The sequence below is a fragment of the Neopsephotus bourkii genome, unplaced genomic scaffold (assembly GCF_033783945.1).
Source record: "Neopsephotus bourkii isolate Nb327-2 ecotype Australia unplaced genomic scaffold, CSIRO-AGI_Nbou_v1 NB_196, whole genome shotgun sequence".
Lineage (NCBI taxonomy): Eukaryota > Metazoa > Chordata > Aves > Psittaciformes > Psittacidae > Neopsephotus > Neopsephotus bourkii.
Window position 1 is genome coordinate 4,003,941 of NW_026900709.1, and position 27,677 is coordinate 4,031,617.

The window sequence follows — 27,677 nt, forward strand, 5'->3', positions numbered from 1 at the left end:
ACTGGAATTTGAAATCAAGTATATGAGTTGAAAGTAGCCAAAAAAAAATAATCAGGAAGTGACCACATGTGGACAGCAAATCAAAGCTAAAGGTCTATTAGTAGCAACATGCTGCCACAGAGTAAGTAAATCTAATTCTAGGCTATTGAAAGTGAGAAAGTGGCATTGCCTATAAAACCTGGAAAGCAATCATTTCACTTTACTTGGCACAGTCAGAAGCACGGATGATGGAGTTCATTTTGGGACTCTGCAGTTCAACAAAGACATGGACAAACTTGACATAGCCTAGAAGAGAGTAGGAGGAATGACAAGAGGTTTATGGAATATGAGCTAGGTGAGAATGTAAGCAGAAACTGTTTAGCTGTTCTGCAGTAACTGTCCTTATGAAGCTTCTGCATTTCACCTGGAAATTATGAACTTTTTTTCCCACTTCTGTTGATGGAATATATACATATCTCAACATCACTGACTACAGTATACATCATAACTGAATGGGATTGATTCTGTCCACATGCAAAACCCTGGAAAAGCTCCCTTATAGTCAAGTGTTGTGAATAAGCTGATTTTTTTCAACCTTTAGTAGTAGTAAGCACATACCTAAGTAAAACACCAAGGCTAGACACACAACTTAAGTTCAAAGTCCATGACTCCTTGATCATACAGCACATTAATGATATTTCATAACACAGTGTAATATGTAATCTTATATGGTTTATTTACTATCATGCTGTTTTATTGTATTCATCATTATCAGAAACTGTTAAGTCTCTGATCTCCTCAGAAGCCTTTGCAACAAGCTAAGTGGAGCCAACTTCAGAACTTCTGATAAGGTAAAATGTGTCAACTGTTTGCAAAAAGGGTGATAAATGCGTGATGGCAAAAAATGTATTCACTACTTATCATTCCCTTTATAGAAGTTGGTAGTTCACATTATGGCTTTTTGAGGATTGTCTTAAATGAAGCCAAGGTTGTGCATCTGTTTGAATATATATGTTTGATCACTCAACTGATCTATCCATCTGCCTGTCCATCTGACATGTGAGGGTGAGGTTGAGGCACACAGTAATTCCCTACTGCAAGAATTTAATGCATGTAACTATTTTAAGTAAATGTCACATGCTCGGGTTCAGGATGAAGATCAGTAACTTTCTCTCATTTCTTCAGCCTGACTTCCAACTTATGGTAGGCTGAATATTAGTTGCAATATTACATTTCCTCAGTTATTAAACTGAACTGAGCTCAGGGGTTGCGGCCGCAGGGAACACTTCAAAATAGTAGTTTTAGAATATTCCATTTCCGACATAAAAGTGAGTTCTGTGCTATGAGAGCAAACAGGAATTGCACTGATGAGCAATGAGAAAACTGCTTTCTGCTTGTGTCTCTCCCACTGCCCCCCACTGCCAAATTCTGTATGCTGCCCTAGTTTCTTTGTGTCTGCCTGTCAAAGCCCTGAATATGTACTTTTGCCTCCTGAACAATCTCTGTCACAGAATACTGACAGGGTAGTAATGCACCAGTCCTATTTTGCCTGCTCGAGTTCCCATCCCTTTTCCCCCCATAGACATGTACATACACTTCACAGACATTCCTGTATGGGTTGGAAACAGCTTGGATTTAAGAGACCATAAGCTTTATAGATCTGGAAGCATACCCAAGTTAGACTTGTGAGGTCCTGCTTTATGTAACAGGTTCAGGTCCAATTTCATGACAGATTAAGCTATCACTAGCTGGCACTGCTGCAGCAAGAAGTATCCAGCTACACTGCTTGTCCTTGATTCACCTAGAAGTTTCTGGCACTGGTTCACTCGAAGCCATGCTTCTGAGTATACCCTCCTGCTGATTCTCCCAAAAAGAACTCATTTTTTTCCCCACACCCAGCACAACAAGCTGACATTAAGCAAAAAGCCACAAACCTGGTCTAAAGTCCCAATCCTTTGATTTACTCCAGGTCTGTGCTTGGCTTCATGTGCTAGGGTCAGTTTATTGACATTTTATGTGTCTATTAAAGGGAAAAAAAAACTTAAAAGAGAGGAAATATTTCACAACAGCATCTATGTTTCAGCTCCATAAAGCTTCTCACACAATTTGAGCAAGAAAAAAATAGCACAAATAAAATCTCTTCCAGTCCCTTTTTTGTTTCTGATGCCAACAAGTAATAAAGTAGAAAGGATCCTCCTCCTCACAGAAAAGCCAAAATGAGTTAAAAAACCACACTTCTGATTATGAACTTTTTGAAGGTGTTTGAATGAGAGCTGCTTTGTGGTTTGTAGTCTATAACCTGAGCATAAACCATCCCCACTTTGCCTGTCACTGCTGGCAAGGACAGCCTGACAAACATAAATGCAAGATGGAGTGTGGCAGTTATCCATGCTCCTAAGGTAATGTGCTCCCTGGGGTAGCCTGAGGATCCTTTCATAGACTTATCTAAGGAGGAGCCGGGCTCCAGGGCTCCAGGAGGCCTGTGTCACAACTGGCACAGCACCCAACAGCTGGCAGCAGGAGGGCGATGGGTAAGGACTGCACCAGCCCCTTGGAGAAGAAGAAAACACCACAGCTTTCTTCCAGCAGAGAGAAGCTGAGGCCGGTGTCTGGAGCTGATGGCTTTCTTCCTGAGCAGTTAAAATAAATACAGCCTGTACTGCATAGGGAGTGGGACAGGGTGCAAATAGAGCAGCTGGATTTCAAAACTGGCAGTGAATAGAAACTGAAGTTTCAATGTTTTTTGGATTTTCAGGCCCACCAAAATCTTACAAAAGTGTAACAAGACTAATCCTTTTCACAACAGGCTTACAAATATTTTCATTATTGCTATGCCAGAAACGGTGCAGTGGTGCTATGCGAAATACATAAAAATCCTCTAGATTTTACATTGTAGCTCCTGATTAACCCACTTAAATGAGAAATAGTTCACCTGCCCTTAATTCCTAGCTGCATAATTTGCAGATCTTGTAACTAGCAACCTTATCATCATCCATGTGCAAATCAAGGGTGGGTAAACACTGCGAAGTGCAAGTATTAGGCCTCCATTCAAGGTTGAGTTCAAGTATTATGCCTCAGTTCAAGGTCCCCAGTCAAGAGCTGAACAGTCCACCAAGTGTTGAATTAACAAAAAATAAAATACTGTTTTATGGCAATAGGTTTTGTAGACTCCCTTTTAAACAACTTATGTGTAACACATGATTGCATATAATACAAAATGTGTGATTAGACAGTATCTTAACAGTGGCTCTTTAATTGCAGGGCAGTTGTAAGACATACTTTTAAGGGAGCCTGTATTTGAAAAGCAAATTATGAGAAAGCATAACAACACGACTTTTTCATGTTTATTTGTACTTAAACGATGCTCTGCGACTGTAACCGGGTCTGTGGAGGCAGCGGTAGGCTTTAATGACGTTGGTAATCCCACACGCATCGAGCAGGAGCGGGTTAAGCACCACAGCGCTGCACACCCGCGGGCGCAGCCGTCTGCTGAGGGAAGCCGATGTGACCGTCGCAAGGGCCCCTCCCGACCGGCTGCGTGGGTGCCAAGGGGCCTTTCTAAGCCACTTGGACAGCCGAGAGCTCTTACCGCCTGCCCCGGTACCTGCTACCGCTGCCCGCAGCTCTTCCTGCGGGGGGGGGCCAGCAAGGCCCAAACCGGTCGGGCCCCGCCCCTCCCCAGTCACGCGCGCTGCGGAGCCGGGGGGGGTCAGGTTGCTCGCACAAGCCCTATTATAGCCGTGCGCGGGGCTCGCGCGCCGCCGGGCCAATCAGGAGCAGGGCCTCCCCTCACCCCCCCCCCTCCCCCCGCGCCGGCCTCGGGGAGCGGTCTCGTGACCGAGCGCGCGCCGCTCCCGCCGAGTCCGGCCGGCCCCTCGGCAGCGATAGGCGGTTGGCCCTGTGCGGCGGGGGCGCGGCTCCGCGCTAGCAGCCGTTAGGCAGCGCGCGGCCGGCGGGCGGGGCAGCCGGTGAGGAGCGGGGCCCGAGATGGCGCGGAACGGCCGGTCTCTCGGCAGGGCGCTGGTAGGAGGGCTCGCTGCCGCCCCGCCGCCACCGCGCCCGGCAGCTGTCAGGTACGCGGGGCGAGGCGGAGTGACGGCGGGGGTGACAGATAGGGTCCCACCGCGGCTCCTCCCACCGCCGGGCCGCGGAACCGCTGCCGCGCCGGTCCCCTCCTCCCCTACCGGGTAGCACCGCGGTAGCCCCGGGAAGCCAGGAGCAGGGCCGAGCCCGGGGCGGGGCCGTCTGAGGCGCGCAGTCCCTCAGCCCCCTCCACAGCGGCAGCTCCCGGGCGAGCCCCTGCCCGGCTCGGAGGCAGGAAGGACGCTGGTGGCTTTGGGAAAAGGGAAACTGGCCCCGGGTCCGCGTTCCGCGGGGGGCGGCTGAGGCGCTGCCCTCAGCTGCGGTACCCGTTGGCTCCTTTCAACGCGGCCAGTGCCGATAGAAGAACAGGCGATTACCAGATCCTGAAGTTGCCTCTTTGCTCGAGGCTGTTGCGTAACTTTGAGCAATCCGTAACAACAGATGAAAAACTGAGTAAAGCGCCCGGATGTTTTCCACTTCAGATAATGCAACAAGTTCTTTATCCCCTGATCACATGTAAGCCTGGCTGGAACTACCTGAGAGACAAATACGCTTTGGGGGAAAGGTTGATCTTGTAACTGAAAGAACAAGCAGACGAGAGGGTGCTATTTTAAAACCTTAGGAGAAAAAAAGGTTCTAATGTTATGGCAGTGCCACTGTGTTTCTTTGTTAAATTCAAAGTCCTACTGTCAATCCTCATAAACCACTGAAAAAGTGGAATAGAGATTGGTTCATGATGTCAAATTTCAAGCATTTGGCACAATTGTTACTCTACAGTGGTAGAATGCCAACTTACTTGGACCACCATTTCTCACTGATTATCCTGGGTGTTTGCAGTATTAAAATGGTTCTATCCTGGTAAACGTAATTACTATTTTTAAAAGTAATTTATTAGAGTCTTGAGGGCAAAATCAATGACTGAGAGTATATTCAGTACAGGGAAGCTCATTAAGTAACTGTTTGCAAACTAGGTTTGAAAATGTTTCTCGTGTAAGGCAGAACCATCTTGCAGCTGGTTTTAAGCAAGTACAACCTAAATCCAAAACAGCACTATATTACTTGTAGCTTTGAAGCTGGGGATGCTTTCACATCCTGTACCTGTTGTCAACTCAGTAGACCCCTTGAAATCCTGAGTAGCAGACCTCAAGAGCTCAGGTGGTAAATTAGGCTCATTCAGACTGAGATGACACTTGTTGGTAACACTCATTTTGGGGGGATGGGAACAGCTGTCGACAGAGAATTTGAATCAACTCATATCTCACAAACCATAAAATGGCCATCAGGGACCACTAACCTGAAGGAACTAACAGTTGTGATTACAGTTTGCTCTTACAGCTGGTTTCAGTCTTTATAGTCAGGAGTTCAAGATCCCTTTTTACAAAAATAAGTTAATCTTCAGGCTTAGAATTTTTTGTAGCTATTAAAAATGATCTCTGAATACAGAACACTTTCATACATATATACCATAGACCAGTAAATATTTCCTTTCAGGCCGTGGAAGTCAGGTGAGACTGTGGTCAGTGCCCAAATGTTTACAGAGAAAGCAGTGAGTGGCAGGAATTGAATAATGCCAGTAAGAGCAGAGTGAGCAGATATGGTTGCGTCACTGCTGGAGGATAATATGGAGGTGGTCCTTGTGTTTGAGTGCTAGTAAGTGCTTGGCTTTTCTTCTGTAGCCTTGATCAGGTTCACAGAACCATGTGTGACAGTCCTTTGGAATCCATGCTTTTGTGGTTTCTTTAAAAAGAGGTGTGCTTTCCTGAACTGGAACCAAGCCCAGCACACTGTCACAGCATCTGTTTTTCTTCAGATAAAATCGTGGGAGAGATGAATCCTCCCCATGTTTGTTAGCATTATAACCTTTCTTAACCTTGCCTTCCTTGAACGACACTGTAATTGTGAAAGGGACATTGTCTTACAGCAGCTAAAAGATTATGTGTAGATACTGTTTTTCAGCCTTGTAACTGAAACGGCTCTAGATAAAACTGCATGAAAAATATACTGGCATAGCATTACAGTAAAAACAAACCAAGAATAGAAACCTGGCAGCTAATTTGTATTGTGTACTATGTGTAGTCCTGGATGGAGAAAATAACTTAAATTAGCTCTCCAGAATGAAGTCTGGTCCAAGCATTTCAGGCTTTCTATGAACCTGATTGGGGCAGCTACAATATTACTGGCACCCTCCAGCATTTCTATGAAAGTAGTGCTCTTCCTTAACAGTCTTGTCCCCTCTGTGTGGAAAAAAAACCCAACCAACTATGTCCTCTACGTCCCTTGAGATACAGCTACAAACATTTGCAGAGTTTGTTGTCTAGACTTCTAAAGTCAACCTATTATTTAATCTTCTTCTGTCCCATTTTAAGTAACTCCTTTTCAACTGCAGAGATTACAATCTCTGTTGTCAAACCTCTCTCTGTACCACAGCTGCTTATTTATTTGTAAAAGGTCTGCACAGATTGTTTCTAATCCGCTGATGATTATTTTCCTCTGAGCTCAATACCAGTTTATTATTTGCCTGTCTCCCAATACACTGACCATATAAACCAAGGTGGTCAGGCCCAGATTATTACTGTGTTTCTTTAGAATTCATAGTTACATTGATTTTTAATGAACAGAATAATAATTTTAATTGTTTAAAATTGGCAACTCTAACTCACTAGACTACTTTGGTGATTATGAAAAAAAACATCTATCTGTTTACTGTGCACAAAAGCACCAAAACAACCAAACAAGTGTAATGCTAAGTAGGGAAGGTTGGTTCCATTTTTCTGTGTGAAGCCAGAAGTATGGTTCTTGATTGTTTAATTAGAGAAAGGGCAGAAAAAGACCTAGGTTGCTCTTTAGCTTACGTTTGTAGCATCACTGACAACAAATAGTGGCATTTTTAGCTTCCTTGTGCCAAAAATCAGAGGCTTTGAGGTAGCATTTTGTGTCTTAACTGACTTGATCTAGGTAAAATCCGTAATTTAGCAAAATAGACCTATTAATCACAGTGGATATTTGTTAGATTTTAGTGTAGATGTTCACAAAGAACACAGAGGTACAATCTCAGAATTACTAGTATTTTTTTAAAGGTATTTTGTTACATTTTACTTACAAATACACTGCGTCTGAGGTTTTGCATGATATATTCTGAAAGAAATGTAGAAAGCTGGGTAAACAATGCACTTTCTGAAAGGACTTTCAGAATGAGATTGTCCTTCTAAGAGAAGGACGGCCACAGAGGGATTGTAGCGGAGTTCAGCTTCATATCTCCATTTGTAACCTTCTCTTTCCATATTTCAAAAGGGTAAAGTATTGCAGACTGTGCGTTGATTTTGCTATTAAGGAAGCCTGTTCTGCAAGCTAAGTGCCTGTGAGGCTTGTACATGAACTCAGGCTGCCAGTGTTTAATGAGGGCCTTTGTATTTTACTCTGCCACTTACTTTCCTCGTGACTGGGGGCTATTTTTAGTTTCTCCTAAGGAAAAAAAGTCCCCCTTGTGTATTTTATGATCCATGTACTGTTACAAGCATTTGTTTTTGCTTTTTCATCTGAATCTGACATTTTCTGGAATGTTAAACAACAGATTGTTTCACCTGAATGTATTGTTATTTATTTTGCTGACATTAAATGCATCTAAGAACATTTTTACTGTTTCAGGCACTTGGCTTCTTGTGGTATTCTGATGACCAGAATTTCTCCTTCACGACTGCCTGTAAGGAGCCATGCCTTTTCAAGAACCTTCTTCAACATTGCTGCACCGCTAGTAAACAAAAGAAAAGAATATTCTGAAAGAAGAATTATCGGGTTTGTATAGAAGGGTGAAAAGAGACCTTATGTGCTTCTTGATTTTGTGTTTGCTGTGGTTAATCCAAAATGCTAGAAGTTAAAGACTGAGCATCCCTGAAGACATGCCCCAGTGACTCTGCCCAACTGGAGATTAGGAAGGAGTTTTGACTTTTGGAATTTCTAGAAATTGGGCTTTTCCAGTCTGAAACTGAGTATAAAAAAAAACATGAACTCAGATCCCTTGCCTCACAGAAATAAAATGCAGAAATAATCCTCCTGTTCCATGACAAAACAAAAACAACCTTGAAAGGGAAGAGTACACTATTGATTTGATCTGGTGAAATGGGAACAAATCACCAAGTGTGAAAACTCTGTTCTCTTCTGTCCCAAATCCATGCCAGTGTTTGCACTTACATTATGTTGTACTTCTCACTCCTCAAAATTTTCTTCTCTTTGAAAGCAGGAAATCAGTTAGTTGTGTGATGAAGAAACTTAGGCACGTAGAAAAAGACTTTGAAATCCTGTTTACCTTAAAGCTAGTGGGAAAATTCCAGCTCATTTAATGAGACTGGGATCTGCCCCCAGTCTTTGATCCACAATAGTATGAACTATTTGCTTAAAAGCATAATGTTTTTACTATGCTTAACATTCATTTATGTGATGGTTGTTGAACTGCAACAGATTTCCCGTATTCACTTAAAAAGAGGCTTTGTCCAGTACTTACTGTTGAGTACTGTTGACCATATGCTTCATTTTAAATGCAGGTGGAGTTAAGCATGTGCTTCGATTCTTTTCTGAGTGAGAACTAAAAACTAAAAACCATAGCTATGTAATACTTTGCCACATTACAGTAGAATCAACTAAAATATGCCACTGTATTCTTTCATGTGATTTCAATAGCCTACTTGAGCCAGGGGAGTTGGACAAGATGATATCCAGAGCTACCTTCCAAGCTCAGCCATTCTGTGAGGTTTTTCCATTGCATGTATTTTTCTTTTTAATTAAGCTTTTTTATTTGGGCTAAAATAAGGAAAGTAGTGTTCCTCTATTTAAACCTTATGAAATATAGTACTTCAGTTCTGATATACCTTTTCTTTGTAGCCATGAATTGTGGATTCTTTATGTGAAATGTCTAAGATTGACCTAAATGAAGACCAGCTCTGCTGGGAAAAATATTTTTCCCATTTGAAACATATGCATATTTACCTGATAATACAGAAAGTAGCAGACACCAGGTTCACTGTTCACTAAATTTACTGCTGGATGTTGTGTGGTGTTTTGCTTCTTAAAGCAAAGACTTGTACCAGTTTATTACCTTTTTTTTTTTCCCCCTCTTAATTAGCAAAGGTGCATTTTTAATTTCCAGAAACAGGTATAGTGTTTGCAGGTGACTTGTATGTTCACTTTTCAGACTGTCTGTGCCACTTATACCGTCTTTCAAACTTTTTAATACTGAATTTGAGGTTAATATACCTTGTAACTGTAATGTTAATGTTTCTGTTTCCAGGTATTCTATGCAGGAAATGTATGAAGTTGTGGCTGTTGTGGAGAATTACAAGCTATTTGTTCCTTGGTGTAAAAAATCAGATGTATTAACAAAGCGCTCTGGATACTGCAAAGCACAGTTAGAAATCGGATTCCCTCCTGTAGTAGAGACGTATACGTCGGTTGTTACCCTAGTGAGACCTCATTTAGTTAAGGTAACTGTTTTGTTGTGGGTTATTTCTTAGCTGCAACTTTCTGTAACCTTTGAAAATCAAATATTCCAGGAATGTCTTGCTTCAAAACAAAGTTTGTAAGGGAAGTGCTTTATGTGGCTCAAAATCTGTGTTGCTTTTAAGATTTTAGATTAACTGGGGAGAATTTTAATGTGCTTTTATAATATAACCTGGCAAATGGTGGTGGTGAGTTGCATTTTAATTTGCCTTTGCTGGAGAAACTGCAACCATTAATAAGAGATACCATTTTTGTTTGGTTTTGTTATAATCTTTCTCTCTAAATGCAAAATTAATACTGGCTTAAAAGTTATCTTTGACTGTAGCTTCTGATGCCTCAGCAAAATTGGTCTCTGTCATTACTTCTCTTCTGACAATTTTAACTAGTTAATATGTGAAGTCTATAACCAAGCTGAAAAGCTTGTTATTCAGTGTATTGAAGAGAAGACAGAGTAGATTTAAACACCATGTTTTAGAATTACTCTGTTCAGAAGAGAAGCAGTTGTGTTTCTCCTCATTTCAGCTTTTCAAGACCAATAATTAAAACAAAAATACAAAGGGAGAAATTTTAAATGGTGCCTGTATCTTCTAACTACTTGTTTGACTTATGTTTTCAAATCTGTTTTGGCAAGGAGCAGCTCAGAACAGATTCCTTACAGCAAAACTGCCTCTCCCTTCATGTGGTAGATCTTGATTATTTCTTGGATTAACTAGTGAAAATACTACAGTTACTGCTGCTCAAGATAATTGTTTAGATCATAGAATCATAGAATAGTTAGGGCTGGAAAGGACCTTAAGATCATCAAGTTCCAACCCCCCTGCCATGGGCAGGGACACCTCGCTCTAAACCATGTCACCCAAGGCCTCGTCCAACCTGGTCTTGAACACTGCCAGGGATGAAGCATTCACAACCTCCCTGGGCAACCCATTCCAGTGCCTCACCACCCCGACAGGAAAGAATTTCCTCCTTATATCCAATCTAAACTTCCCCTGTTTAAGTTTTAACCCATTACCCCTTGTCCTATCACTACAGTCCCTAATGAAGAGTCCATCCCCAGCATCCCTATAGGCCCCCTTCAGATACTGGAAGGCTGCTATGAGGTCTCCACACAGCCTTCTCTTCTCCAGGCTGAACAGCCCCAACTTTCTCAGCCTATCTTCATATGGATATCCTATTTCACTATTCTTTTCAGGCTTCCTGTTAAAAGACATTGCTTACAACAGAAAATAGGTATAGGTTTAAGTACAGGAGAGACATTAAGTTTGGAAAGGAATATGCTAAGTGCCTTTACTCAAAGTACTTACTGATTCTGGAAAGAAAAAAGTCTCACTTTACTAAGAAAGTTGAGCAGCTACAATGGAAAAAATTGCATTTTACATGCTGACTGCTCTCCCTTTCTACTCTTTCCTGACAAGACTGATTCTTTTCCCCTCTAATTCACTCGAAAGGGGAATTCTTATCTCAGAAAAGACCATAGAAGCGGTGAGGAAAGCCATTTATTTAGAATTCTTCCTCCTTGACGACTTAGCCTTTTCTCTGCTGGGATTGTTTTTCTTAAAAGTTTACATTATATTCATGAAACTATAGGAATGTTTCTAAAGAAGCAACTACTTTGTTGCTTGGACAGTGAAGTTTGGACTACTTCACTGGCCTCAGAAACAACTTTGGGCAAAGGCACCTGGTCTAGCATAGCAGGCTACTGGTGACAACAAAATGAGCAGTAGAAAAATCACACTGGTAGCAGCAGCTACCAGGGAAGCACAAAATGCGTTTGCTTCTTAACAAGGTTGGAGGAAGGGGGACACAGTGCAATTTTCCTGTTCTTTCTGCCTTTCTGGCAGCTGCAGGAAAAGCAAACCCAGCTCTTTGTGGCCAATCTTCCCTCCACTCCTCCCCTTTCTGCTGAAGAAGTAGCAAGGTACTGCATTTCATTCCTGCACAGAAAAATATAGGCATTTTTGCGCTGCTGATTGATCTTGGAGATGGCTTACCTTACCATGGCTTTCAAAGCATGAGCAATACCTATTCATTATGTGGAGTCTTGTTGGAGCAGAGCTGCTTGTGGTAACAGGAAGAACTTGTAAAAACAAGTTAAAAAAGTAAAGTTACAGAAATCCTCTCTAGAAATTCAGAGCCAATTGAAATTACAGCCTCACAAAATTAGCTGTATCTGCCAAAAGCAAAATCAGTGACAGTAAGGATCCTATTGTCACAAAAACTGTGAAGCTGACTACAGCGAATACTTTGTTGTTTTGAAGGAGGATTGTATGCAAGCACTCCTGAAATGTTAGGTATGGTTTGCTGTTAACTAAAAGTCAACATATAAGCTGATTATGAACTTGAGTGTATAGTCTTACTGGCTTCATGGTGGCTTTTGATCACAATAGTATCTTGTGACAGGTGATGCTTGGAGTTTGTCTTCAGTGAGGTTTATTTTGATGCTAAGTATTCCTGCAGCCTGAGACTACCAGTCCATATATCAGTATATACAGAAAAAAATACATACCCAGTTATTATCCATATCCTTTGCTTAAAGCAGTGTTGCTCAAAATTCTGGTATATAGCATTATTCTGATGTTCCATGCGTCATGCTAGAGATCTGTTTTATGACTCTCAACAATAGTTTTTCCTCTCCCTTAAAAGGGATTTAGTTATTTTGCCATAAATGACACTGGGCAAATGGGATCTCATGCTGGCTGCACTATAAGAATAATTTTAACTATCTCGTGACTTTCACTGTCTCATGAAATGCAAACTACACTAATAGCAATTTGTCACATCTGCACAAGCCTAATTGTAGCTTCACTTTTTCAACTTTATTTTAGGCATCCTGCACTGATGGGAAACTATTTAATCACTTGGAAACAGTCTGGCGTTTCAGCCCAGGTATCCCTGGTTATCCAAGGACATGTACATTGGATTTTTCAGTAAGTAGTGGCATTCAGACTCTCACATGCTCAGAAGAGGGCGTAGAAACAGTATCTTCAACTGTGTTTTTTTTTTTTTTTATTAAATGTGTGGTATTCATTCGTTTTTGTTTTTATTTTTTTTAACACAAACCCTGAAACCAAGTTAGTTTTAGTCACTACTAGCCAAAAACTTTTGGAAAGTTTACCATATGGAAACCACTGCAATGTCCTGTACAGATATCAGTCTTCTGTGAGGAGTCCACATATCATGAAACAGTCTAGGGACTGGCATCTCCCACCCTACAATTCTAAACATGCTGAAGTTTTCAGTCAAATACAAAGGGAGAAATACTAAACATACTTTCCTATTTCCCCTTTAATTGCTCTATAACCTACGTGTTCTTGGTACTAGAAAGCAGGTATTCTGTTTGGCCTTCAGTTTGATCAATTTTATTTTCTGGCTTATCGTTTTACTTTCTGACGTATTTTTACTCTTACACCTTCCTTCTGTAATGAAGGTATAACAGATTTTTGCTTGCACCTCTATGAAGGGATATCACTGCAGCCCAAAACTATGCTTCTTTAAATCCAGTACATGATTTAGCCTGTTACTCCTAGACAAATTGTCTTTCACTCAAGTTATTGCTTTTCCATTTTGTCTGTGTAGTCTGTCATCACATTGTTTTCTCACATTTTATAGTGTTAAGGGTAGGTGTTGCACTGAGCATGTAATTAAGCTGGAGTTCAGAACGGGATGCAAAATTGCCCAGAAATGGGTTGATCCTGCTGCCCTCTACTGGGATTCTCTGCTTTAGAAATTGTCTTCTGTGAATAAAAAAAACAGCTTTTGGAGTATTTGTAAACTAGCACATTAATCTCCTCAGGTTAGCAACTTTCAGCTTATTGCAATTCATACAGTTCAACTGTAAAAATTAATCTATAGGCACTCCAACAAATACGTTTCTCATGGGATTTGCCAATGACGTTTGCATGTTACTTGCTTGTGGTATTTTCATTTCTCCAGGCAAATAAGTGTCAGATCCTGCTAACCAGTACATGTAAATGCTTAAACCCTGTAATCTAAATACTGAGTCTGTGAGAACTGCCCACACCACCTTTTAACATTTCAGGTCAAGAATTTCAGCTAAAGGGAGCCAAAACTGGGCTTAATATGGACATTTTCACTTTCTTGGGGAAAAAATACCTCTACTTCTTACTGCTTACCCCATTTTGAGGTGGCAGAAGCAAATGTAGCTAGCTGAGAAGCAGATTGCCTCAAGAAAGCCTAGTCCTGACAGACTCCAACCCTTGCTAGTTACTGACCTACTGTGTTACTTGCCTCTGGGCCTGTGCAGGTAGGGATGATAAGCATTTCACAACAACCTTCTCAAAACATACTGTGCTATTAGATACTGGAGGGAAAACTTTGATTTCAGGAATGCTCATTTGCTTTAGAAAATGTAATTTGAGTTTTGGGTTATGCTGGTTCCCACAAGCTGCTGTATCCTGCTTTGCTAGCTTGATGGCAGAAGACATATACAAGCAGCAGAGAACTCTAGTTTGGTTTCAGCTCCTGAATGACTTGGTATATAGATTGAAGGCCACCACCATTTTTACCACGTGCAAACTTTGTGTGTACTGTACCTGAAGTTTTTACATAGTAACTGAACATAATGCCAAACTCCTTATCCCTGGCCTGCACAACTCTACGTGCTCTGAACTACAGCTTTCATACTTTCAAAAGGCACGTTAATTTTACTCATGCTTGAGGTCAGGCAAATTGTAAGTGAAGCTGCCCCTGCCTTACAGGCCAAGTGGTTTAATTACTTGTGTGCTCCTGTGTTGCAGTTAATGTGCATTACTCATAAGCTATTTGAGAGCAGCTGCATTTGCTCAATTTAGCATTTAATCTGCTGATTTTTCAGGAGTGACAAAAATAATTGAATCTTAATCCAAAAGACATGCTATAGCAGGAGTGATAAAATTGCAGAAGAGCAACCTGCTTTTCCTGAAAAGTCTGTAATCATTTTGGGAAGCTTTATGTTTCTAAACAATACCATTCCATGGCCTTAGGGGAATAGTATTTAACTAGGCTGAAGGCCAGCACAGCACAAAAATGTAATTGAAGACTATTAGACATAAAAATGACCTTTTCTTCTGAGGGTGGAGAGAAAAGGCAGCTCCCTGCATGCCTGCCTTAACAGTTAACTGCTGCACTAGCTTCAGTTAAAATGCAAGATTCAGTAGCTAGAAGAAAATGCAGAAGCTCTAGTGCTGTGGCAAGAGGCCCAAGGGTGCAGCACAGAGAACTTAACCTGTATGGCTATAGGCTGACGTTGCCTGCCTGTGTCAGGACAGTGGGTTTTGGCACACAAAATCAAATTTGCATCTCGTTTGAACATACCATAACTACAGGTACCAAGATGGAAAGACTGATTTAAAATGCTGGTAGTTCACAGGTACCTATTTTGAGCTAGGTTTAAATGCCTCTTAGGTTTGCACCAGCTTACCTCTAAGTCTCCTGCCATGCCATGCAGGACTTTCTTCACAAAGCTTATGGCCCCCAGGTGAATCCTGTGTGCAAAGTGACTGAATTACTTGTTGTCAATAAGTAGTTATTATCTGACTGTGATGCATCCTGACTGTGATGCATCATTTATTAAGTAAAATAGATTTTAGATAAATGGAAATGATTACCTCAAAAAACTTTAAGAAGGGATTCTAACTGAAGAGCTTGGGGAGACAGTCCTCTGACAAAGGGATAAGGCTTTTCTTCGCAGGCACGCTCACCTATAGCTCTGTTTTAACTGTTCTTTCTCCTACAGCTTGCAGAGTAACTGGAGATGCTTTAATGAAATTGTCGTCTTCTAACAGCATTTTTTACCGCAATGGTAGACATAGGAAAACAATTCTTCTCTATTTTCTTGAACAGGTTTCTTTTGAATTTCGTTCACTTCTACACTCAAAACTCGCTACACTATTTTTTGATGAAGTGATAAAGCAGATGGTAGCTGCCTTTGAAAGAAGAGCATCCAAGCTCCACGGTCCAGAAACAAGCATACCTCGGGAGCTAATGCTCCATGAAGTTCATCAGACGTAAAGGGAACTGCAAGAAGCTCCATTACAAACTTGTCTGTACACTTCATTTGTTCAAGAGGTGCCGTGCTCCTCCTTCGGGGCATCTATTTCTTACCTGAGCTTTGTGATTTTATACTGTACAAACCACACTGGTTCAGCCAGATGTATATAGAATGTTCAGGCCACAATCAGGATAAACATAAGGCCTTATCAACAACAGACACTTGGCAGTTTCTACAACACAAGGTGTCACAGGCTGCCATTTATTAACTTGTCAAACAGTTGGTGTAATCAGCCTAAGTTCTGCCTAATCTAAGTTTATGGGAGGATTTTTTTCAGCTTTGTAACATACTTGTTTGGGGATTTATTTTTTTTTCAGCTTTGTAATATATGACCTCAAATTTAAGTTATTGTTAGCATAAATGTAACTTAATAGCATCAACTCAGCCAACTCTGCCCCAGTGAAGGGAAGTACACATTCTGGGTCTGCAGAGCATTAAAACAGTCTGTCAACCATGGAGTACCAGGTGCTTGTCAGCCAAGGGAGAGACAAGGGTTAAGTCAGGAGCCTCTAGCTGCTGCTCAACTGACCAGTAACTGCTATAGAAGGAACACAACCTGAACACTCTTGATTTTTCCAGTAATTAAGCATTAAGGGGTACATGTAATGTGAGGGGTGCCATAAATCAAGTGCAATGATTCCAGCAGTAGCCAATGGTTTGTAGATGTCTAGGCTTCAGCCACCAGTGAGCACCTAGTGCATTTGGCAGGTGGAACTTGCTGTCCTGCAACTTGCACAGTCACACACTGCACTGGGGTTGGGATAGATACATCTCATCTAATGTAACCACTTCCCAGTTCCAACCCAACTTTAACCCAAGTAGATGAGCAATGCAGCTGTGAGAACTAGGGCAGAGATACACAGTATTCTGTACCAGAGCTCTCGGCCCTGGATGGACGGGACAAGATGTCTTCCACTTACTGCAGATAAGCATGCCCAAGGCCAGTTGTCACTAGAAGCCATAGAACAGGGCTGAATCTTAGTTCTGTGGGTTTTTTTTCAGTGCCATACTACCATTTAGTTATCAGTCCATTACAACAGTAAAAGCTATCTTGATTAAAAAAGATGTATCTTTAGCAGGTCTATTCCTGATGTTCTTTTTAACCCCTGAAGAAACTTGAGTAAGGTCTGAACAGATTTAAAAACCTGCCTGCTGCCTTGCATTACTCAGTTCCCTTACCAAAATTAGGTGATGCTTCTGGTCCTTTCTCCAGTGTCTGGAATCCATGTGGCTACTAGACTGGTGTATTAAATGACATAGAAGGTGTCCTTCAGGACAGACGGCCCCAGAAGAGTTTCAGACCACTTTCCAGAAAGAACTGACACTTCACACATCCTGTCTCTGAAGGATAGCTCTTACTGAAGGTAGGAAGCTGGACTGAGAGGTCAGTTGTATAGCACTGAGAAGTTGTAAAGTGATGCTGGTTGAGACGAGAGATGAACATAAGACGAATTTGGGAATCCTGTTGAAGTTTGGAAAGCAGATGACTTCACACATCCATGTTAAAAAGCTGTGGCAGGTCAGCAGGTGGCAAACAGCCATCACATAAGGGAAAGCAGCATCTAGTGCAAAGTCATTCAAACTAAATCCTTGAACCAATTGACAGGAAGCTGAAATACGACACTGAAAGGCTCAAGGCAGGAGATAACCACATATTACGCTTCAGCAAGAGAAGTATTTAGAAACCCACAGCAAAGAGGACTTACCAGTTTCATATCCTCAGGGCACTTTCCCTCCCCAGCTATGCACTGGACTGCCCATTCCAGCACCCAAACCAAGCAGTACAGAGAGGGCAAAATAAAGTCAGTGCACAGGCCTCATTTTCAGAGCATAGTTTAATATTTCAAAGAACTGTAGTAAGATATTTCTTACCAAAAGGCAAGTGGCTTGTAGTTCTGAGAAACATTCTGGACAAAGGAATGTTTCCTGGAGGGAAAGGCCCTGTCAGCTTTCTAGAAAATCTGAGAAGCAGCAGCAGGACTTTAAGGTTCTCCTGCGACTATGAATAAGGTGATACAGTTTGTAACTTTTGAGCAGCTTGTTTTATTACAGAAAGGTCACATAACTGTGTATTTGCCTACTTCGTACACAATTCTCTTGTCTCCCGCACAGTGGCTTCCAAGTTCTTCCTAGTACTGGCAAGCACCGATAAATTCCAAAACAGGGTATCAAGTGCCTTAATTAAGTTTCAATCAGGACCTTGGTAAATGGATCTTGCACCCAGTTATCAGGAATGTACAAATGTCTTTATTCAAAAAATACAAAATAAATTATCTGTAGGCATGGACAATGACTGTAAACAATTACACGTGTGTTAAATGAAATCCAGTAACTGATGGTTACAGTGATTCTTTTCAACACCAGCCTCACTGCAGTCACTATCCACCCTCCCGCACTGACAGCTCAAGTTTTTGAAATCAGAACTGTCAAGTCCTTGACAGCCCAGCTCACAATGCATCCCCAGCCCAGGAATTAGAACATGCCCCCTCCCATTCCTCCACCCATCCCACCCATTCCTCCCATTGCCGGCTCCTTTTCTTCTTTTGGCATCTCAGTGACCACTGCTTCTGCCGTTGATAGGAGAGACGCTACACCCGCGGCGTCCATCAGAGCAGTTCTCACAACCTGAAAATAGGGAAGAAATAACTTCACCCCTGCTGCCAGCACATGAGGTGGGAGGAGGGAAAGCTGAGAATCAAGACTGGTCTAGGTTACCTTCGTGGGGTCTATGATTCCTTTTTCTACCATATTTACAAAGTCCCCGAGCATTGCATCGTAGCCAACTTCTGAGGGACTCTGCAGGATTTTTTCAACTATTAGTGAGCCTTCAACACCTGCATTCTTTGCGATTGTCATTGCTGGGATTCTCAATGTTCTCTTTATGATTTCAATGCCTGTAAGAAAAACAATGTTTACAATTACATGCTAGGTACGCTGCTCCTACTGCCAAGGCATGCCCTTGTGCTGGAGATCAATACAAGAACCCTCTGGGCAAGAACAGGAGCCGTTTTTATCACTTCCAGAGAAAAAAGTTTTCTGCTGCTTGACACTTATCAATACATGGCATCTTTGCAGGATATTCACGCACGGTTCTGGTCCTGGAACACAGCATAGAGCCCTTTTCCATCTGCTTTGCCACACAATCTCTTAAGAGTTCTTACATTTTATATTTGCTTGGAGTGGTGCCCGTCAAATCAATTCTTCCATTAATGGTTTGCAGTTCTCTGCAGGGACTACTGCTCCTTTGTCTTTACTGGCTCCTCCACACCCAAGGCAGAGATGCAGCAAAGCTCCTTCCTATTTGCTTCTAAAGGTGTAACTCCAAATTCAGTGAAAGCAACCTGTCCTTAAGTCTTGCAATGCCTCAGGACAGGAGAATGTCTGTTTTTAACACCTCCAACCACATGTGCAAGTAATTGACTTACCAATTTTCTGATCTTCGTTAGCTGGAGCTAAAGCATCTAATGCTGGAATGCAGCGAAGCAATGCACAGCCACCACCTGGAACAATGCCTTCCTCCACAGCAGCACGGGTCGCATTCAGGGCATCAGTAACTCTGTCCTTCTTCTCATTCACTTCAACATCACTGGTGCCACCAACCTGCATGCAGCAAACCACGTGTCAAGGTCCACACTCTTGGCCTGGCTGGGGGAGCACTGCTGGCTATACCACTGCTGCACAGAACTAAGCGGCAATGAAAAGCACCAGACAGCAAACCCCTGCTCTCCCCTGTACCTCAGCACCCTAAAAGTCAAAGTAATTAACTGCAACTGTGTGTTTCATCAAGTTCTTAATACAGAATTACAGCACTGTAAATGTAGTCAAAGTGCTTATCCCAACCAGCTGCCGAGACTGCACAACCCCCACAGCGTCATAACTTGCACTGGCAATGGAGGACTGATGCCCCTTCCCAAGAAGTTTAACTTCTCACCTTCAATACTGCTACTCCATCAGACAGTTTGGCCAACCGCTCGTTCAGTTTCTCTTTTTCGTATTCGCTTGTGGTAACTTCCAGCTGTTCAATGATTTCCTGAATGCGTTTTTCAATTTGAGCCTTTTCACCCTTCCCCTTTAGGAGCATGGTATCATCCTTTGTCACAATGACCTCTCCAACTTTACCAAAGTCATGAGGCTGAATATCTTCCACATTTAGGGTCAAACCCTCTTCTCCAAATACCTGAGACAAATTATATGAAAGGTTGGAATTCCCAGCTTCTCCACACATGCATTTTTCACTCAGACACACAAACACATACAGTAGGCTAACAGTGCAAAACAATCAGACCGCTGCAGCCAAGCTCAACAAAACTCTTCCCTTCTGCTAAGAGTTCAAGCATGTGGGTACCTCACAAACTGGCCCTCAGAACAGGGAACTGCCCCCTTCCTATTCATGACTGACTCATGTAACACACCAGTTCCAAGTGCTTGGAGAGTGGAACTGTGTTACAGTCCTGCCTGTCTTTTCAGAAGTTACGGATATTGGCACTAAACTGACTCTAGGCTACAACTTGTTGGCTTGTTACTTTGTGCCCCTCTTCTTGACATTAACCATTAAGCTTAAACATTAAGTTTTAATTCAACAACCACCTTTGGATCCCACTATCATGCTACGAAGTGTATATAAGGAAAATGCAATATAAGGGAACACTAATCAGACCATCAACTAACTATTTGCAAAGTTAGATATCCCACACATGTGAAACAACTGTATTTGCTATACTTGAGTCTGGGCAATTGTGAGACCATCAGTTTTATACCAAGAAACCTTTGCTATTTCTAGGCAACTTCCATGAAGCTTCTCCACCCCCTTAACAACGTAAAGGTTGCAAGTAAGTTGTATGTAACTTCAGCCAGTTAAAAGGACATATTGGTCATGGCTGGCCAGGGCTGTCCTGCACAGCAGTTATCCGTAACTGCATTAAAAAATAAAGATTGAAACATTAGAGCCACTGCTACATTCTTGAAAGAAGAGGACACAGTGTCCTCTAAGACAAGCCATGGACCTAAAAATAGACATTCCTTTCCTCCTTAAATACCATTAGCATTTCTTTGAGCACAAAGCCAGTTAAAACATCATTACTTACAGCACCACCAGTAGCAATTGCCATATCCTTAAGTTGGTTTTTCCTGTTGTCACCAAAACCCGGTGCCTTTACAGCAACAACCTGAAGACCAACCTTCAGTCTGAAGAGAAGAATTCAGAGAGGAACACTTCACATGTGTTCAGAACAATTCTAATTACTAAACCAAATGATTTCAGCACAGCTCTAGCAAGCAAACAAACAAACAGGCAGGCCTTCATGAACTGAACTGGTTTTGTTCAAAAAGGTAGTCTGGAAACAAGCAAAGCTCTGTCTGGACTGATGCGAAGTATGGCTGTGGGCAAAAGTTGCTGCTCCTTTGGTACTGGTAAGAGACCAGACCACAGCACTGCACCACAACAAATTCAAACAACATGCTTTTGTACATGTTCCCTTAGAAGAATGGATATGCAAAAAGAACCCTTATTTATCCAAAAGAATGGATTTTAAGCGTTACCTGTTTAAGACTAGAGTGCTGAGGGCTTCTCCATCAACATCTTCAGCAATGATGACCAAGGGTTTGCGGTTAGCATTGGCAATTTCAAGAGCAGGGACTATGGACTGCACACTAGAGATTTTCTTTTCACTGATTAAAACATAAGCATCCTGGAATTCACATTTCTGGCCTGCAGAAACAACAGGCAGTTAACTGAAAAAATCTCGTTGTAAAAATGTATCAAGCATTCTCTTAAGCTGAAGGAGTTACTTTGGAGCAACTGTTGCACTTCACAACAGCACTGAACAGAGCCACAAACTGGTTCATCCAGGAGTCCACTTTCAATTGTACATTGCTCTGGTGTGTCACAAACCCAGCTCAGTGTCAGCACTGGCACTGTCCACACTCAGCAAAGGAAAATAAACACCTCAGGACTCCAACCTCTTACCAGGAGTTAACAGTTTCTGATGAGGAAGGACCCCTGTTCCATTTGCTGTTGTACACAGTGTAACAGACTACAGAGCCTTTGCAACAGTTACTCTTGAAAGTTCCAAATAAAGATACCCTACCTGACACCTTACTATTAACTTACCTTTGGTTGTATTAATAAAATACGGCGAGATGTAGCCTCTGTCAAATTTCATACCCTCAATGATTTCCAATTCATCATTTAGAGTTTTTCCATCCTGTTTAGATACAAGAAAGTCTATGTTAAGGATCCTTTATTTACAACGAAGGCACAGGTGTAGTTTTAGGATACTATGCACCACAGAATGAAAGGCTCTGCACCACATCAGTTTTAGGATCATAGAGTGGTTTGGTTTGGACAGGACCTTCCAATCATCTAGTTCCAAATCCTCTGCCACGGGGCAGGGACACCTCACACTAAACCATGTCACCAAAGGCTCTGTCCAACTTGGCCTTGAACACTGTCAGGGACGGTAAGAATGAACAGTGATCAAACCCTGATATAAATGATCTGGAGAGGAAGGAACTACAGCAAGATACTGTATCTGAGCAGCAGCAACTGTATCACATGGCACAATGTCTCCTAAGTGGAGACAGTTGCTTTGCACTTGGTCCCTCTGTTGGCTGGTTCTTACCTTGACAGTGATCACACCCTTTCGACCAACTTTTTTCATTGCATCAGAGATTATATTCCCAACTTCCTGATCTCCGTTTGCTGATATTGTGGCAACCTGAAATAGAAAGCCATTTCATCTCATTTCACAAAACAAGTGGTTTGTTTCTCTACTACAAAGAAAATCAAAACAACCCGTTTCATTTTTCCCATTTCCTGACAGCATGGGACAGGCCGCTGCTGCAGGATACCCCCACAGGACACACCACCACTGCTACGAGAGCTTGCGGCTCGCACAGGCTATCCCAATCCACAGCCATGGGGTGAATAAGCCACAAGGGCCAACACATCTGGTGCCTGAGACCCAGAGCTGGGCACTGGGCACCCACCTCAACCTGAGCCTCTCACAGCAGATCTGCCACCCCCTGTAAGTCTGCATCCATCTCCCACCCATAACCATATCTGTGGTCTCATCACTTCTTCCCAAGTAAGACAATTAAAGACATTCTGGAATGAAACTTGAAGAAAACTATCCAACTTCTAGCAATGTAACTGAAGGCAGAACATTGGGAATTTTAAGTAACTCAAGAAAATAAACACATTACCATGAAGACCATTCAATCAAATATACTCTGAACCTTGCTATATGAAGAAAAATACCATCGTATCTGCACACCCTAACTCCATTAAACCTGAACTCACAAAACATGTTTTGAAGAACAGCTATGTAAACTTGGTTTAAGTATTTTACTGATTGACTTTAACCTGTGCAATTTCTTCTGGAGTTGTAACAGGCTTGGACAGCTTCTTCAGTTCAGCTATGACAGCATCAACTGCAAGCATCACCCCTAAAGACGAAGAGAACATTTGTGAGTGAACAAAACAGGGTATACAGCACAGAAACAAGCCAACATAACCTCCCCCCAAGCAGCTTAACTTTTAAGCCAAAGTCCACATTGCAAAACAGATCAAGTTTCTGCATTCAAAAGCAAGTGGCTGGCAGTTCTAGTTCCATGTATATTCTCATTTGTACACATAATGATGATGTTTTGGAATTGGTGGAACATACTTTCCATTATGACTGAAATTCATGGTGATTTTATTCACACAGCGCCAGTAAATTTATGTATTTCTCAAATGAATTAAATGCAGAAATGGCTTTAGCTGGAGTTGACCTGTAACAAGTTAAACAACTGCATATAAAATAGTAAAAAGATTAGGAAAATAAAGAATAGTTAAGAGTAAATAACAGAAATAAGGGGGTTCTCTACACACTGGTCTTCATATAAAGCTTTATGTGGGTCACCAGAAAGAAAGCAACTTATTCAGGAAGGCAGTCAAATGTAGGATATGAAAAGCCAACAAAACAGGGCTTAAACATTAAAAAGAAGGGAAAGAAACTCACCCCTCCTGATTTCTACTGGATTAGCACCTTTGCTGATCTTCTCAAAGCCTTCCTTGGCAATGGCACGTGCAAGTACCGTTGCAGTAGTGGTACCATCTCCTGCTTCTTCATTTGTGTTGTTGGCAACATCTTGAACTAACCTGGCTCCAATATTTTTGTACTTGTCTTTTAAGTCAATTGCTTTTGCTACTGTCACACCGTCTTTTGTCACTTTGGGACTTCCCCAGCTCTGTTCAATAATAACTGTTCTTCCCTGGGGGCACAAAGAATGAGTATTAAATTAAAGCCACATAAGCCACAGCATATGACTAAGAGTTCAGCTCAACATCCTTTTGAACAGCCACAGCAGAACAGAAACATCACCCTAAAGCACAGAGCTTTCAGCTGTGGCTTTTTTTTCCACGCAGACACACTATCAAGGTCCTGCAGAACTGGAAAACAGCTCCAAGGTTTTATACTCCATTCCCCAGCCATAATGCCCACAGGCCCAGAAGTCTGCTGTTAAACTAAGCCTGGCCTTACAGAGAAAAATAATTGGAGACATTCCCTTTAAGAATGATATTTTCACCTAAAATCAAAATATATCAACATAATGAACCGAATTTACAGAATTTCCACTGCATCACAGTAAGAAGTCTATGTGACTGAGAAACACTAATAGAAGGCTCAATTCATTGCACATTCACAGGGTTGGGGGAGAAGCAGGCACTTGCAAACCTCATTAGCGACTAGCAAAGGGAACTGAGAACACTTAACAAATCTGTGTTAGTGTGTTGCAATAACTCCTTAGGCACTGCAAGCTAACAAGCCTTTCTTCTCCCAGCCCACACTTGCACTCAGCTGAAAGGCTGGACTATCCTATGCAACATCTACATGCACACTTAATACAGGGAACTATGGACCATTCAGTGGACACAGGACAGTGGCAGATGCATCTGTACAAGAGGATTACTTGTTTCCAGATGAATTCAATAGCTTCAACAGCTGCCCCGATCAACCACATTCCAGTTCAAGCTGGAGGAGCAGCAATGCAGGAGACAACCCTTGTCCAGCGCTGCCCTGAGACTGCCCCAGCAACCCTGACAGCCGGAGCTGTCAGCAGAGGGGAAGGGAGAGCAACTGCCCTCGCTCAGCACCATGGCTCCCCACTGACCCTGCAGCACAAGTCCCCTCCCACCAGCCCTGGCTCGGAGCTGACTGTGCTGGCTCGTGCCCAGGAACTGCCACAGCCCATCACACACCAGCGCGCCTCAGGCCCCAAGCACAGTGCGCGTCACGTGCTCAGCCAGCCAGCTAAAGCCTCCCGTGCAGTGCAGTGCAGCACAGTGCGGCGTGCCCTGGGCTCCTCCCTAGCACAGAGCCCACCCACAGCTGCCTCAGGGACTGAACCAGCTCTGGACTCCTGCCAGGCACGAGGCTGCGCTGCTTCTGAGGTACAGCCAGCCCCAGAAGCGGCTGAAGAAACGGTAAGCTTCAGGCCTTGAACCTGTGAAAGCTTTACCTAATTCTAACTCTGCTACAACAGCTATGCCAAAGTAATGCACCATCCGACTCCTTGCTGTTGTTTTAGCTGAGATTCAGGAAAGGCGCAGGTCAGAGCGGTTCAAGAGGAAGAAAACTCTCTCCTGAGGATCCTGCTATGGGGAAGCTCTGAATTTATTTTGCTTAATTTTATCCTGTATTTTGACATGGTCTCATTCCACATGTTTGCTTGATGTGAAGAACAGTACAACAAACCTTCTCATCTCCTACTGTACTAAATGACTTACACTCAACAGACACCTTTTATCTGTGCTTCTGAAGCAAGAAACCCCACCAGTAAACACACACACACGTTCTGCATAGTCTTGCAGCTCACAAATCCAAGCATTTACATGAACTAGTTCTGACAAGGAACTCCACATGTCAGCTGCAATACCAAAGACTGCGTGAGACTGCAAACCACATTTCTTTCACTACAGAACAGTGCCAGAGGGAATTTTCCTCACCACAGTGATATTTCCTAAAAACGCTGGAAGCAGAATCAGCCACCTCAGCGCAATCCCTACATCTCACACATGCATGAGAACAGCCAAGTGAGAACACTGGAACAAAACCCCCACAAGGTTACAGTAAGTTGCATCAGGAACTGCCCTGTAACCACTGGAATGATGCTGAGGCATTCCAAGCAGCCTGATCCACAAAAATAAGAGTTAAATTAACCAGCTATGGTTAAACTTTGGTCCTTTATGGAAATCAGTCACATCCTGCTGACATCACAGTCCCTTAACCTTCATCTGCTCAGCTTCTGGCATCTTCACTTTGAATAAAGATAACAGAGCACCAAAAATGCACAAGAATGAATGAGTTTTATAGATGCCAAGCAGCCCTACAAAGAGCTATTGTTACATGTAGAGATATCCCTATGAGCCCAAAGAAAACTGGTGTCTTTCCCTTCTATAGGAATTTCATTTCAAGCCTTACTGCACATTGCATGACTGTGCAGAATACAGCAGCCAGGCTTCCAAAGACCTAGATCTTACAGGGATCAGACACTGTGTCCTATCCTGGAAGGAACAGGAACTAATGCGACTGCCATGGAGCTTCACTTATTTACCAGCCAACTGAGAACTCAGAATTACATTTCAGTATTAACAAAGTGAAAGTACTATTGAAAATGATATAAACCCATAATGGATATTAATAAAATCACATGCTATTTCACTCAGACACAGTTACCCACTGCATTGCCACAGGCTATCAGCTGAACCAGGGCAACCTCCAGTGCACATCCCCATAACCTTCACACTGCTTTAACAAATAAACTCTCTCAGCGATTCAGTTAATTTTACTTGCCATCCTTGAAAAGCACATGTGCCATTGTCATTGCTCAGGTGACAGAAAGGAGAACATGGCTGCTTGCAGCAGTGTGCCCATACCCCACACCTCGTGGTATGCACCTGCAGACAGTAATAATGCAGCTCTACCACACTAAAACAACTGCTTTCTACTGTGGTGTCTTCAACCACATCACAGCGCTAACATACAGTAAATTCTTCCCTTACCTTTGGCCCCATGGTGACTGCTACAGCATCTGCTAGAAGATCTACACCCTGAAGCATAAGAGCTCTAGCATCTGCTCCAAACTTAACATCTTTTGCATATGCTCGTGTTAGATGGGGGGCGAGTGCTCTGGACACTGGTCTTATCTGACGGAGTACTGTCGGTAAACGGAGCATCTCTAAAAGATTAAAACAAATACAGAATAAAACATAACCGTTATATTTCTGCACAGCTACTTCTGGCATAAAAATGACAGAAAAGTATTCATGAGGTAAAACAAGTGACCGCGCGCTTTTACTCTTCCTGCTGGTTCAAGTGGCGCCATATACAAGCAACTGCAAGTTAACAGGGCTGGGGAGCCCCGATGCCCCCACCGAGCAGCCTGCAAGCAGCCCCGAGCTGCCCCCACCAGGCCTTGCCCACCGGCAGCACAAGATAGCAGAGCCAGCGCCGCGCAGGCTCCCGAGTAAACGTAAAGGGCGGCGGGAGCGGGACTAGGCCCCGCGGGCCCCCGGCCACATGGTCCGCTCCGTCAGGACACGCGCAGCAAGGTCAAGAGCCGCCCGCCCCCTGCCGCTAGCGCGGCCGCGCTGCAGCGCTGGGCCCCGCCGCACCGCACCGCGCCACGCTGGGCTCACTGCGCGGCCCCGCTCCAGCGCCTCAGCCAGCAGCCACGCCGCCGCGCACCCAGAACAGGCCCGGCCACTCACCGTGCGGGCAGCCCGTCCCCGAACGCTAACTGGTACCGCAAGGGGAATGGGCCGGGGGCAGCTCCCCCTCTCCGGGCAGGGCCGGGACGGGCCGGGCCGCGCCAGCCACCGCACTCACCTGGAGGCAGCGCGGGGAGAAGCAGCAGGAGCCTCCACCGTCCGGACCGGGAGCTGAGCGGGCAGATCTGCGCGCACGAACGGGAACGCGCCAGGCACTCACTACCTCTGCCCCGCCCCGCGCCAGACGCCGGCCCATGTGGGGCTGCGCAGCGCCCGGCCCGGGAACCAGCATAGCCGTGCAGGCCCCGCCCCGCCGGGAAG

The 27,677-nt window shown here is 43.2% G+C and overlaps 2 protein-coding genes across 2 annotated transcripts; one reads left to right on the top strand and one right to left on the bottom strand.

Annotated features, from left to right (window-relative positions):
* The first annotated feature begins 3,893 nt into the window (after positions 1-3,893).
* On the top strand, positions 3,894-15,658 carry COQ10B (coenzyme Q10B). The gene is made up of 5 exons (XM_061377068.1): positions 3,894-4,052; positions 7,708-7,854; positions 9,344-9,536; positions 12,378-12,479; positions 15,394-15,658. The coding sequence occupies exons 1-5, from the start codon at positions 3,967-3,969 to the stop codon at positions 15,559-15,561; spliced, it is 696 nt and encodes a 231-aa protein (XP_061233052.1). The 5' UTR covers positions 3,894-3,966; the 3' UTR covers positions 15,562-15,658.
* A 1,762-nt stretch (positions 15,659-17,420) lies between these two features.
* On the bottom strand, positions 17,421-27,627 carry HSPD1 (heat shock protein family D (Hsp60) member 1). Its single transcript, XM_061377080.1, has 12 exons — positions 27,475-27,627; positions 26,649-26,824; positions 23,605-23,857; positions 22,965-23,047; positions 22,222-22,317; positions 21,711-21,804; positions 21,140-21,308; positions 20,686-20,785; positions 19,533-19,778; positions 19,027-19,201; positions 18,317-18,495; positions 17,421-18,226 (listed from the first exon to the last, which is right to left on the bottom strand). The coding sequence occupies exons 2-12, from the start codon at positions 26,820-26,822 to the stop codon at positions 18,074-18,076; spliced, it is 1,722 nt and encodes a 573-aa protein (XP_061233064.1). The 5' UTR covers positions 26,823-26,824; positions 27,475-27,627; the 3' UTR covers positions 17,421-18,073.
* Between the last annotated feature and the right edge of the window lie 50 nt (positions 27,628-27,677).

What these genes read in the sequence shown, in the direction of transcription:
- COQ10B (XM_061377068.1), top strand. Translation starts at nt 3,967, where the DNA reads ATGGCGCGGAACGGCCGGTCTCTCGGCAGGGCGCTGGTAGGAGGGCTC. An exon ending in CCGCGCCCGGCAGCTGTCAG is followed by an intron (nt 4,053 to 7,707) that starts GTACGCGGGGCG and finishes TTACTGTTTCAG; the next exon opens with GCACTTGGCTTCTTGTGGTA. An exon ending in TCTGAAAGAAGAATTATCGG is followed by an intron (nt 7,855 to 9,343) that starts GTTTGTATAGAA and finishes TTCTGTTTCCAG; the next exon opens with GTATTCTATGCAGGAAATGT.
- HSPD1 (XM_061377080.1), bottom strand. Translation starts at nt 26,822, where the DNA reads ATGCTCCGTTTACCGACAGTACTCCGTCAGATAAGACCAGTGTCCAGA. An exon ending in CTCCAGAAGAAATTGCACAG is followed by an intron (nt 22,318 to 22,964) that starts GTTAAAGTCAAT and finishes TTTCTATTTCAG; the next exon opens with GTTGCCACAATATCAGCAAA. An exon ending in GAATCATAGACCCCACGAAG is followed by an intron (nt 18,227 to 18,316) that starts GTAACCTAGACC and finishes CCCTATTTTCAG; the next exon opens with GTTGTGAGAACTGCTCTGAT.